This window comes from Muntiacus reevesi, chromosome 6 (genome assembly GCF_963930625.1).
Source record: "Muntiacus reevesi chromosome 6, mMunRee1.1, whole genome shotgun sequence".
Classification (NCBI taxonomy): domain Eukaryota; kingdom Metazoa; phylum Chordata; class Mammalia; order Artiodactyla; family Cervidae; genus Muntiacus; species Muntiacus reevesi.
In genome coordinates, this window is record NC_089254.1 from 30,817,238 (window position 1) to 30,829,887 (window position 12,650).

Consider the following 12,650-nt stretch of genomic DNA (forward strand, 5'->3'; position numbering starts at 1 on the left):
ATTACCCAGGTTCTATGTGCAGATGTTGTACTGTATACACCTTCTTCTTTGGTACCCCAAACAACCCACTGATGCTCTAGACCTTCCTGACCTCTCCAAATGACCTGCCTAGGGCTGCCCTATCACATCTGCCACAACTGCTCACAGCACTGGGCCTGAACCAGGGAGATCACAGCCATCCCTGAACAAACAGGTCTGCATCAGGCAAGAGGCGCATACAATACAGTTCAGCTCTGTTTCTCTGCTCTTGTTGAAAACTTCAACCATCAACCACCCAGAAGCAGCTGACAACAGGAAGATTAGCAGAACTATTTTTGAATGAAGAGATTCAGAACATGCTATTCTAATTTATTGTTGAAGTATCAAGTACCATTCCAACTGATTTAATAAACCTGGCTTCTCTATGACCTTCCAGAATGATAAGCATATCCTTAGGCAAGACTACGGTAGAATGTTCATGAAGTGTTTTGTTTTTTAACAGATCATGTCTGTTGAAAGAAAAAACACACCTTCAAATACTCTCAGGGATGTGAAAAGTCAACTTGACTGTTCCTCTAATATAAAATAACAGAATGGTGATACTTCCATTATTACAATCACCCACCTAAATGATATCAAATTTCACTAACTTATCCCTTTTTCCAAAGGCTGCTAATTTTTTTTAACAAAGCCTAATTGTAATAGTGCCAGACACATGAAATTGTTGTTCCTCTAAGTTAAAAGCTAATACAGGCCACTTTATATTGTTCACACTAATACATTCAAAAGCAATAGTTTTTACCATGACAGATGTTTTGGCCTTCATCTTTGTCCCTTTTTTCCAGTTCTCAGTGTAGGTTTTTATTTCAGTTTGTTTGGGATAACTTATACATGCTTTATTTTTTTAAACTTGTTATTCTGAGATAATTGTAGACACAAAGGCAGTTCTAAGGAAGACAGTCAGATCCCATAAACCCTTTATCTGGTCTTCCCCAAACAACAATATCTCCAACATCTCTTCAGAACAAGAGCCCAGCCAAAAATTCAAGACTTAACATTAATTCAATGTTATTCAGATTTACCAGTTTACATGCACTCGTGTGTGTGTGTGTGTTCAGTTCCAAGCAATGTTATCACGTTAGATTCTTGTGACAACAGTCACAATACAGAACAACTCCATCACAAGGACCCCTCAGTCCTACTCTGTAGCCACAGCCACCTCCTTTCCTACTCCTCATTTCTCCTCCCCTCCACACCATCCCTAACACCTGAAAACCACTAAACTGTTCTGCCTGTTATTTTGTCATTTCAAAAACATTATATAAATGGAGCATAAGGCATGTGACCTTCTGGGACTGGCCTTTTTCACCAAGTGCAAATCTCTAGAGACTCATCCAGGTTGTGTGTGTATCAGCGCTACTTTCCTTTTTATCACTGGATGCACCACAGCCGCTCAACCAGTGACCCGCTCAAGAGCATCTGGGGTTGTTTCAGTTTGGGGCTACTGCTGGTACGGCTGCTATGAAGGCCTGAATACAGATTGAGTGAATACATGAACTTAATTTCTCTTAGATAAATGTCCAATACAACTGCGGGATTGTATGGTAATTGCATGTTTAGTTTTATAAGACATCGCAAACTATTTTTTCAGGTTGAATACCATTTTACATTCCCACCAATAACACATGAGTGACCCGGTTTCTCTGCATCTCAGCAGCATTTGGGGTTTCACTTTTATTTTAGCCGTGTTGGTAGACGTATAATGGTATCTCGTTGCAGTTTAATTTGCTTTTCACTGACGACTAATGCGGTTAAACGACCGTTCATGTGCTGACCTACCACCTGTATAACCTCTCTGGTGACGTCTGTTTATCTCTTCTGCGCATTCTCTAACTGGTTCATTCGGGGTTTGTTTTCTCCCTTAATATATATATTTTTTATTGACGTATACCTGACTTACGTGTCTCAGGTACACAGCAAGGTGATTCAGTTATACAAAAACACACATTATTCTTCAGATTATTTTCCATTACAGCTTATTACAAGATACTGACTATAGTTCCCAGGGCTATACAGTAAACCTCTGTTGCTTGTGGCAGATCTATTTTTTAATTAGAAATCCAGCATTCTATTTATATGAAGTCAAACAAGTGGAATAAAAATGTCACAAATTTTTTTCAGTTAGGCAAAAGTTTATAAGTTTTCTAAAAAGTATATATTATACATACTATTTATATATATGTAGACAAAAGCTTTTCTTTTGTCTATGCTCGATAAAGGCTTGAGAAAGAACATAAAAAGAGAGAGATGGAGAAATTCAAAACATAAACTAAATGAAATGACAGCACTGAATAAGAAATAGAAAAGTGAAACAAACTAAGTAAAATTAAAGATCATTATACAGTCCAGTTGTTTTGAAACATGGTTGCTTATTAGAAACATATCTGGAACTCTGGAGAAAAAAAGCAATACCTGGGCATTTGTATTTTCCAAAAAATTCAAGATAATTCAAATATGTATCTGGATTTTAAAAAGCGATTACAGGTTTTTCTATTAAATAGTAGTTTTGGTGATTTTTTTTTAACCACCAAATTTTGAGAGTTCCTTATATATTTGATAAAGACTAACCCTTTGTCAGATATGTGACTTGCATGTTACTTTTTCCCAGCTTGTAGCTTGTGTTTTCATTTCCTTTACATGGTTTTCACAGAGCAAGAGTTCCCGCTTTGGGGGGAAAGCAGATAAAGCCTTCCTTCTTCTAGGGGAGATTGTATAAAATTGGTGTCAATTCCTCTTTAAATGTCCGATAAATTTTTCCAGTAAATGTTGTCTGTGCCTGGAGAATTCTTTTTCAGGAGCTCAGAGCTTAACAAAATAGATTTCTTTAATCACTATTTCATCTTAGTTGTTCTGGATATCACAATATTCACAGGTGACATAAAAATCTACTGGTATCAACATTTTACCACTTATAATTTTGGGTTCAATCACCAAATAGGATTTAGAAATCTCCTGGGAAAAGAAAGCCCCAAATTCCTGCTCTGTCTGCTGTTCCTTTTCCCTTCCTGATGCTCCCTCCAATATGCCTTGTATCACTCTCCTTCTGTTTGAAGAACTTCATTTAGCCAGTCTTTAATAGGAGGTATGCTAATGGAGACTTCCTCTATAGTCTTCCATGATCTGGGAATGTTTTTATCTCCCCCATCATTCCTAAAAAATACTTTAACCAAGTATCCACAGTTGACAGGTCTTTAAGCACTTGAAATATAATTTGCCACTTCCGTCTGGTCTTTATGGTTTCAGATAAGAAATACATTGTCATTCACATTGGTGTTCCCTATAGGTAATGTGCTGTTCATCTTTAGCCAATTTCAACTTTTTTGTCTTTAGTTTTCAATGATTTAACTATGAGTTTTAGCATGGATTTCTCTGGATTTATCCTGTTTGAGGTTAGCTTAGCTTCTCAGGCCTGAAGGTTTGTCTTTCACAAACCTTGGACATTCTCAGCAGTTATTTCTTCCAATAATCCTTCAGCCTTACTTCTCTCCTTTCTTTTGGGACTCTGATGGTCACAAATGTTCTACATCGTGTTACTGTCCCACAGGTCCCTGGGGCACTTTTCATTTCCTGTTTCATGGTGGGTGACTTGCATTGTTCTATTTCCAGGTCCACTGACTCTATCCTGTCATCTCCACTCAACAAGATTAAGCCCCTCCATCATGACTTTTGTTCTACGCTCTATCTTTCACTTATCTAATTTCATTCTGTCCTTTTTTCTTAATTTCTGTTTCACTGCTGATATTTTCTATTTCCTTTTGTTTTAGGATAATTTGTAATTGATTAGTGAAGCATTTTTCTGATGACTCTTCCAAAATCCATGCCAAACAATACTGGCATATGAATTAGATCAGCACTTGTCAGTTAAGTGTTTTTTTCTCATTCAAGTTGTGATTTTTGTAGTTCTTGGTATGACAAGTGGTCTTTTTTTAACTATATTCTGGGCATGGTGTCTGTTATGTTAGGACACTCTGGGTCCTATTGAAAGTCTTTTATTTTAGCAAGCAGTTACCCTTTTGGGATTTAGCATATAATTCTTAACCTACTTCTGTGAATTGTGGGTAAAGCAGCGGTTTTACATTCAGAGTGTTTGTGGTATTATTTTCATCAGCATGGTTTGTCTGCAGTTGCTGGGGCCCCTGCTTCTGCTACCTGAGGGAGTGAAAGTGGTTCTTAAGGTTGGACCACTTCCCGTAGGAGCAGGCTACGGTAGTTTCCCCTCCCCTTGCCCCCTAGCTGACCCAGTGTCTCTGGGCGGGGTTAGAGAATCGCGTGCAGAGATCAAAAGAGGCTTTCTGGAGTAGGAAACTTGCTGGGGCCAAGCCTCTTCCTGTTCTGCCTTCTTGCCCCGATGTCTCTGAGTTACAGAAGAGAGCCTCAGAATCACACGGACAAAGCAGCTTCCTCCACTGGGCCTCATTTCATTTTTAATAAGACTGACAACCAGACAATTAACCTAGATGTCCATCAGCAGACGAATGGATAAGAAAGCTGTGGTACATATACATGATGGAATATTACTCAGCCTTTAAAAAGAATACATTTGAATCAGTTCTAATGAGGTGGATGAAACTGGTGTATTATACAGAGTGAAGTAAGGCAGAAAGAAAAACACCCATATACTATATTAAAGCATATATATGTAATTTACAAAGATGGTAACAATAACCCTGTATGTGAGATAGCAAAAGAGACACAGATGTATAAAATAGTCTTGTGGACTCTGTGGAAGAGGGCAAGGGGGGATGATTTGGGAGAATGGCATTGGAACATGTATATTATCATATGTGAAACGAATCACCAGTCCAGGTTCAAAGTATGATACAGGGAGCTTGGGGCTGGTGAACTGGGATGACCCAGAGGAATGGGATGGTGAGGGAGGTGGAAGGGGGGTTCAGGATGGGGAACACGTACACCCATGGCGGATTCATGTCAATGTATGGCAAAACCACTACAATATTGTAAAGTAACTAGCCTCCAATTAAAATAAATAAGTTTATATTAAAAATATTAAATAGTATCTGAAGTAATGCACAATTAATTATTAAAAGAGTAACTTACTGTTTTTCCCCCTAACTTAACTAGAACAAACATCAATACATTTTAGAACAGTTTTTCATCAAATACTGATATGAAGAATCTGCCATCTGACTTGCCTGATGTGCCAGTAAACAGAAAAATCAATTAACACAAAGGCTTTTGCCAAATATTTCAACAGATGCCGTTTAACCACCAAGAACACCATTCAAACATTGTGTTAGTCTGAACAATAAATTAATAAGAGTTCTCAGAACTTCAATTTCTTCTTCTGTTAAATGAGATGATGTCTACACTTTACAAGAACATATATTTCATGCTTTTGAAGAAGAAGATAATATGATAGAATGAGGGGGAAAATATTCTGTAATAGTCTACAAACTTCTACTTCATATGTAGAAAATATTATAGATAAATATTGCAAAAAGTGTAACTAACATTTACTAATTTGGGGGGAGATTAAGATATGTTGTTATTTTATACTCTAAAATTTCCTGGGATTTTTTTTAACCTAAAAAAAGTAGAATTTGAGTAACAAGGCTCTATTGTATAGCACAGGAAATGGTATTCAATAACCTGTAATAAACCATAATGGAAAAGAATATGAAAAATAATGTATATATATGTATATCTGAATTACTTTGTTGAGCAACAGAAATTAACACAACATTGTAAACTAATGGCATTTCAACAAATTTTTTAAAAAAGAGAAAAAAATATGTATTTGCCTGACATGGTAGATACTTTAAAAAATGGCAGTTACCATTTATAATAGCAAAACAATATCCATCCTACAGGGTTAAATTTTTTTAATTTCTTAATACAGCCTGATTTGTTTTGTGTTAGGCTTGGGTTTGCTTGGCCCTCCGTTATTTTACATCCTTTTGCCATGTGAATGTGTAGTGCTGTCTCTAATTTTTCTTTTTCTCTAAAAACTACACACGAGGCCAATCTCTCCACGGCCACCTACACTTACACAAAATCAATTTAGAAAGAACACCACACCCAGTCTCAACAGAAAAGCCTCCGTGCGGAGACGGGGAGGGCCATTTGCATTGCTTTGCTTTCGTGACAGAGAGGGAACTGCAGACCTCATATGTACACGCATAAGGGGCTAGAAAAAAAAAATTGTCTTCACACCAATGGACTTAAGTATGTAAAACCACAGAGCCATTTATAATGCTGACAAAACTGTTCTGCCAACAAAATAAATAAAATCTACAAAAACACTGACATCAATAATGGTAACTGGATGGGACTTACGTGCTAGTTACTGAACGTGAAGCTCTCCTTGTGAACATGGAACTGTCTGCTGGGGAACACAGCTCTCCGAGAGCTGGGCATGCTTTTGGCACGAAGGCAGAGAAGGAGATGGGAGAGCTCCATCGTTCCCTTCGCCCATAACAGCACAGAGTCTGGGTGGGGACACCTCAGTGACCTCACATCTGCCTATCCCCACTGATGTGAAAAGAAGACTTAACACCAAGATTAATCAGAAGATTTAACGTCAGTGTCAGGGTCATCATGTGACAAAAACAGCCTTCTACTGGAGGAGATGCGGAGTGTTTTTTGAGGGTGGAGACAGTTTAATAGCCTGGATTCACAGGCTTCACACCTACCTTTGCCCAGATAGCAGCTGACAGGCCAAGAACAGGACTGATGGCCAGAATCACAAGGGTGAGCTTCCAACCTTGTGTAAACCCCACTATAAAACCGGTGAAGAATGTTGCCATTGCCTGAAAGAACATTCCAATTTTGTCACCAATTCCTTCATTGATTTTGGAGACGTCACTGAAAGAAGAGTTAGAAGTAAACATCAGGATTGTGAACACCAGAACTTTCCTCCTGAATCTAGCTGAGTGTGTGTGTGTGTTTCAGCGTGGGGTAAGTCAGTTTACACCCAGGATCTTGCTCGGGAACGTCCCAGGCAAGCACCATGCCGCCGCCCTAAGCTCACTCCCACGGGATGTCTCGGCCCTGGCACGTCCAGCCCCTCATTCACTGCCGGTCACGCGGGACCTCTTCATGCCCTGCCAGGGTTCTGGGAACGAAAAGACGCGTGAGGCACGAGCAAGACTCAGCAGGAATTGAGCCTCAGAATTACTTCTGAGGGATGGGCACTACCTCCAGGGATTACCTCCTGACAGATTTCATGACCTCGTTTCCATTTTAAAAGAATAAGAAGCACACGTCAGAGTTTAACACACACCCAGGTACTTACTCTATGAGCCGGGTGTTAAGTTCTCCAACGTCATGCACGTCAAACCAGCCTATCTCCTGTTTCATGATGGCATGAAAAAACTGTTTTCTGATTCTGTGTACTTGTCTTCCAGCGGCCAGACACCAGAACGAGACCTGGATGTAAGCAGCAATAAGCACGCCAGCGCCAATTCCAGAGTAATAGTAGGCGTACCTGGAAAACGACGAGACAGCTGCACACGTGCCACCTTCCCATCAACGCACCTGCGCCCAGCAGACCACGCGCCCTGCCTTTTCAGTCATCTGGCAATCCTGCCCTCCCTCAAAGCGGAGCTGATGGGCAGCATCCAACTACGGCCACCCTGGTAGAATGTCATGGTGACGAGTGTGCCTTCTGTTTGGGCTCAAATCCCAGTTCTTAACTGCTAGACAGGCTGACTTCACCTTTCGAAGTCCCAGTTTTCCAACTGGCAAAATGGAGATAAGAAGTGTAACACAGTGGGACTTCCCTGGCGGTTCAGCAGTTAACACTCCGTGCTTCCATTGCCAAGGGCACGGGTTCAATCCCTGATTGGGGAACTAAGATCCGGTATGCCTCGTAACATGGCCAAGAAAAAGAACTGTAACACAGTAATATATAAAAACACTTGCATCTGTGTCTGGCACACAATTAGCATGTAGAGAAAGCCAGTTACTGTGAAAGACTTGAGTGGTGCCTAAAAGCATCACAGCATTAGGTAAGGTCTACCCCTGCATACCTGGGTTACCCCTGTATCAGCTGATGGACACTTGGGATGGTTTCTGCACACTGGGGAACGGAAAGTGACAGAACTTGCCAGAAAGTGAAACCAAGAGATGGGAATGGTCACCTGACCTTTTGGGTTATTAATCTGCCAAGAGACAACTGAGAATAAAAAATGTTTTTATACCATCTGCCCAACTGGCCATCATGAGTTATCCTGAAATGCTTAATGAATCAAGTAGCAGGCCCTCCAGTTTAAATTCTAACAATACAAGAACATGTGCATCTTCTAAAACCAGACCCTTGATCAACTAGAAATACCAAATTTGTATTTCCTTATCTGAGTCTTCATACAGAAAAAAGCAAACAACTCATGTGCTTCACTAAGCAGTTACTTTTAAGGTAAAAGCAAACATTCAAAAATGAAATACAGGATTCCAATATTCCCACTTTTAAAAGTTCACAACTTGCCACCGTCAAAGAAAAAACTTGTATGAATCATGCAGAAACTATAAAAATGGTGATGTAACAACCAGATAGTTGCTGATGTCGATGCTCACAGCCTGATGTAAACGTATCTTCCCCAAGTTATACCTGGTAATGTACAATGTATTTATCAGGGAAGACAGAATTAGAATACTAAATTTTAGTTAATAAATAACTCAATATTTATTATCCAAGTGTTAATGATACAGCAAGAGATAGCTAAGAACAAGTTCCTCATTAACATGTGGAACGTGTGCTTTGAAAATGAGCTAATGTATTGTAAGCCACCAGTCTATGTTTACTCAGAAAGAAATACCTGTATTTAAGCATTTATAAGATGATTACGGGCTTCCCGGGTGGTTCAAATGGTAAAGAGTCCACCTGCTATGCAGGAAGCCTAGGTTCGATCCCTGGGTTAGGAAGATTCCCTGGAGAAAATAACAACTACCCACTCCAGTGTTCTGGCCTGGAGAATTCCACGGACAGAGGAGCCTGGCAGGTTACAGTCCATGGGGTCACAAAGCGTTGGACATGACTGAGAAACTTTCACTTTCAAGATGATTATAAGGCACTGTTTTTCATCAATATGAAAAAAGTGCCTCTCCATAAGAGTATCTGGAGGTGTTTGCTTCTCAACTTTCAAAATATGGTCAAATTTGTCCATTCTCTTCAAACCTACGAGAGTACTTACAGGATAATGTGAAATCATTTTCTTCTGAATCACCAACTCATGCCTTTAGACATGTTTTATAAGGTGTTCTGAGAGCAAACTTCAAGGTAAGTAAATCATTAATGAATGCTTCCAAAGCAATTTAAGGTTAAAAGGACTATATTTATTCTGGAATGCCTTGTTTCATTGTTCAGAATAAGATGCTATATTTTTAAAAATCCTGTTAACTGATCTCATTATATCATAACTAAAGCTATCCAAGAAGCAAACTAATAATACAAAGCCATTGCAAATAATGTGATTCTTAACTGCATTTTAAATAAACTCACTTCGAACCCCTCTAATTTCCCTGCAGATGATATTCTATATTTACCAATGCAGACATCAGTCTGATCCAGGCTTAACCTTCACTTTAGAGTGTCTTAGGCAGCAAATTCTTTTCTTGAAGAAAAAGACCTATACTGTATCCTCCTAAAAAGCTAACAATGATGGTGCTCCCCTCAAAACTTTGAATCTTTATCATAACTGCAAAATTTTAAACTGTATCACAATTGGATTAAGACAGAAAGGCTTAGCAATAGTAGAAAAATGTCTACTTATGTGGTCATTTCCTTCTCCAGCTGCTTGCCATAATCTGTCTTGTCTATAGTACCTAGTTCACCGCAAAACAAACATACACTGCTATGTCTCTTTATTTTCCATTAAAAATATGCATATAAATAGAACATCCTCCACAGTCCAGTATTAATAATCTGCTTTCCAATGCAGGGGACGTGGCTTCAATCCCTGGTCAAGGAACTAAGATCCCATATGCTGTGCATGAAAACTAAGCCCTCATGCTCTGGAGCATGCATGCCACAACTGGAGAAGCCCATGCGCCCCAACAGGAAAAGCCCACGCACCCCCCAAAAAATCCCACATGCCACAACTAAGACCCGACACAGACAAATGAGGAAATTTCAAAAAGATAAGCCTGTAAAAATGAATCAAACTTGTGTCACTTCACAACTTACACAAAAATAGCTCAAACTAATTTAATCGCAACTATCTATAAGCACCAGGGCATCTGTGCAAATCCTTTACTACTGGCTGTGTGCAACCACACACACACTAAATTCAGTGAAGCTTATTTGTAAGAAGAAAGCTGCATTGATTAAGGAGGAGTCTGTCAGCAGAGATACTAGTGTCCCTGGATTAAAATGTTTTATGAAATACCACTCCAAGATGACATGGAGAAAAGTCTTTTTTGCGGGCTTTGTCCTGATAAATATCAGTGCAAACTTGACCCTAAGCCATTTAGTATTTCAAACTGAACATCACATTTCTTCAGTTTTTATTTTAAAAATGTAAGATACAAAGAAGAATGTAATAAATACCAGTGAGCTCATTATGGAGTATTAGCAAATGTTAACATTTTAGGACAAGGTACATTAAAACTCTAACACCTCGCTCCAAACACACACACACACACACACACACACACACACGTGCGTGCATGCACTAGCCACTGTTCATATTCTGGTGTGAATTTTTCTTCAGATTTTATTTTCTATATGCAAGTATACACATACATCAATACACACACATGCTTATTTTAAAGGAGAGAATCACAGTTCACATTCAGTGGCCAATTTTCCATGTCCGTGTGTGGGTATATGGGGCCTCCCCGGTGGCTTAGTTAGTAATGAATATGTCTGCAATGTGGGAGACTTGCGTTTGATCCCTGGGTTGGGAAGATCCCCTGGAGAAGGGAATGGCTACCCACTCCAGTATTCTGGTCTGGAGAATTCCATGGAGAGAGGAGACGGGCAGGTTATAGTCCATGGGGTTGCAAAGAGTCAGATACGACTGAGTGACTTTCACATGTGTGTATATATGTGTATCTTTGTTTTTTCAAAGTTGCATCTATTTCTGTTGCTTCCCTGTTACATGCAATGTTGCACTAAACATACCTGTCCACATATATTATATATGGTGAATATTTTTGGAGGATACATTATCATAATCAAGATGGCTAGATCAATTCGGGGAGCACACTTTAAATCTTATAGTCATTTCAAAAGTTACAATGTAACATAAGAAGGCCTAGTTCAGGTGAGTGTGCTCTTGACAGGTATGGGAAACAAGAGGAAAAGTTTTTCTGGCAAAGAGGACAACATTGCATATGTGAAGAATGAGTAAGCTGCTTTGGCAGGAGTGTGGGTGTGTTGTGTGGATGGAAGGAGGTGGATACATGGTTGAAAAGATCATCTAGGCTCCCAGGTATGGTATATAAAAACTAGTACACATTATGTGAAAAAATAAAAATAAATAAAAACTAGCAGACATTATGTGTATGAGTGTATATATATATATGTACATGTATGTGTGTGTGTATATATGTGCACATATATATACTTTTCTTCAGATTCTCCAACATACTGAGTGGAGTTCCCTGGGATATACAGTAGATCCTTGTTGGTTTTCTATTTTATATAGAGTAGTGCACACATGATAATCCCAACCTCCTAATTAATCCCTCCCCAACAAGAAAAGTCAAATATTTAAGTGTAGCTTTTATTTTAATAAAATACTTGCTTAGATTCTTGACCACTCTCTCCTCTGGCTTCCAGAACCTCATTCTCCTGGTCCTCCCATAACTCCGATCCCTCTCGCCTAGTCTCATCCACCAGTCCCTCATGCCCTCTCCTCCCTCCATGCTGCTGCCTCGCAGAAGGTTACACTCATCCCCAGGGTGGGCTCTACACTCGTGCCACTTCAGTGACCCCTGATCTGTCTGGGAGCCGCTCAAACCTTCTCCTTCCTCACAGCCAGTGTCTGCCTCAGGTCCCATCACCTCTCACATCTGCTCCAACAAGAGCCTCCTACCTGGCTCTTCTAATCCCATCAAGTCTTTATCTTGCCACTAGATCTTCTTTTTGGGAACAAAACTATAATTATATTGCCCCTGTTAATAACCTTAAGTGACAGTCCACTGAATAAAGGACAAAGTCCAAGAGCCGTAACATGCCCTATTATTCCCTCTGCAACCTTACCACAATAAGCCACGCAATGACTTCGCAGATCTTTTCTTTATCCCCACCCTTTCCCCTCATCCCAGTAGCAGGGCACTGTGCAGGCACCACCTTGGGTTGGGGGTAGGGGGCGAGGACACCACCGCATAAAAGGAAGCAGTGCCCAAGTCTGCTGACCATCATCTGCCTTTGCCCTTGGGATTGGAGAGGAAACTGGGCACGACAAAAGATGCTGCTTCAATTTCACGAGACTACGCTCTGTCCTTTGAGACTAAAAGCTTCTTTCCACACCCTGAGATGAGCTGGAGAGGAGAAGTGCGGACAGTTTTCCTCCTCTAAGCCCTCATTCATTCTCCTCTCTCTACCTGGACTGCCTTTTCCTAGTCTTTCTCCTGGAAAAGACTGGTCCTTCATGCATGAACTCAGTATGGCCTCTTCCCAAGGGCTTATCTCCAGCAGGGCGACT

The 12,650-nt window shown here is 40.0% G+C and overlaps 1 protein-coding gene across 1 annotated transcript in view; it reads right to left on the bottom strand.

Annotated features, from left to right (window-relative positions):
• LOC136170295 (ATP-dependent translocase ABCB1-like) overlaps nt 1-12,650 on the bottom strand; it is a 51,108-nt gene that overhangs the window by 12,595 nt on the left and 25,863 nt on the right. The window contains exons 2-4 of the mRNA XM_065938462.1: nt 9,771-9,822; nt 7,295-7,486; nt 6,693-6,864 (exon numbers count right to left, since the gene is read on the bottom strand). Of these exons, the coding sequence (XP_065794534.1) occupies nt 6,693-6,864; nt 7,295-7,486; nt 9,771-9,778 (372 nt within the window). The 5' untranslated portion in view covers nt 9,779-9,822. The remainder of the gene's footprint in view (nt 1-6,692; nt 6,865-7,294; nt 7,487-9,770; nt 9,823-12,650) is intronic.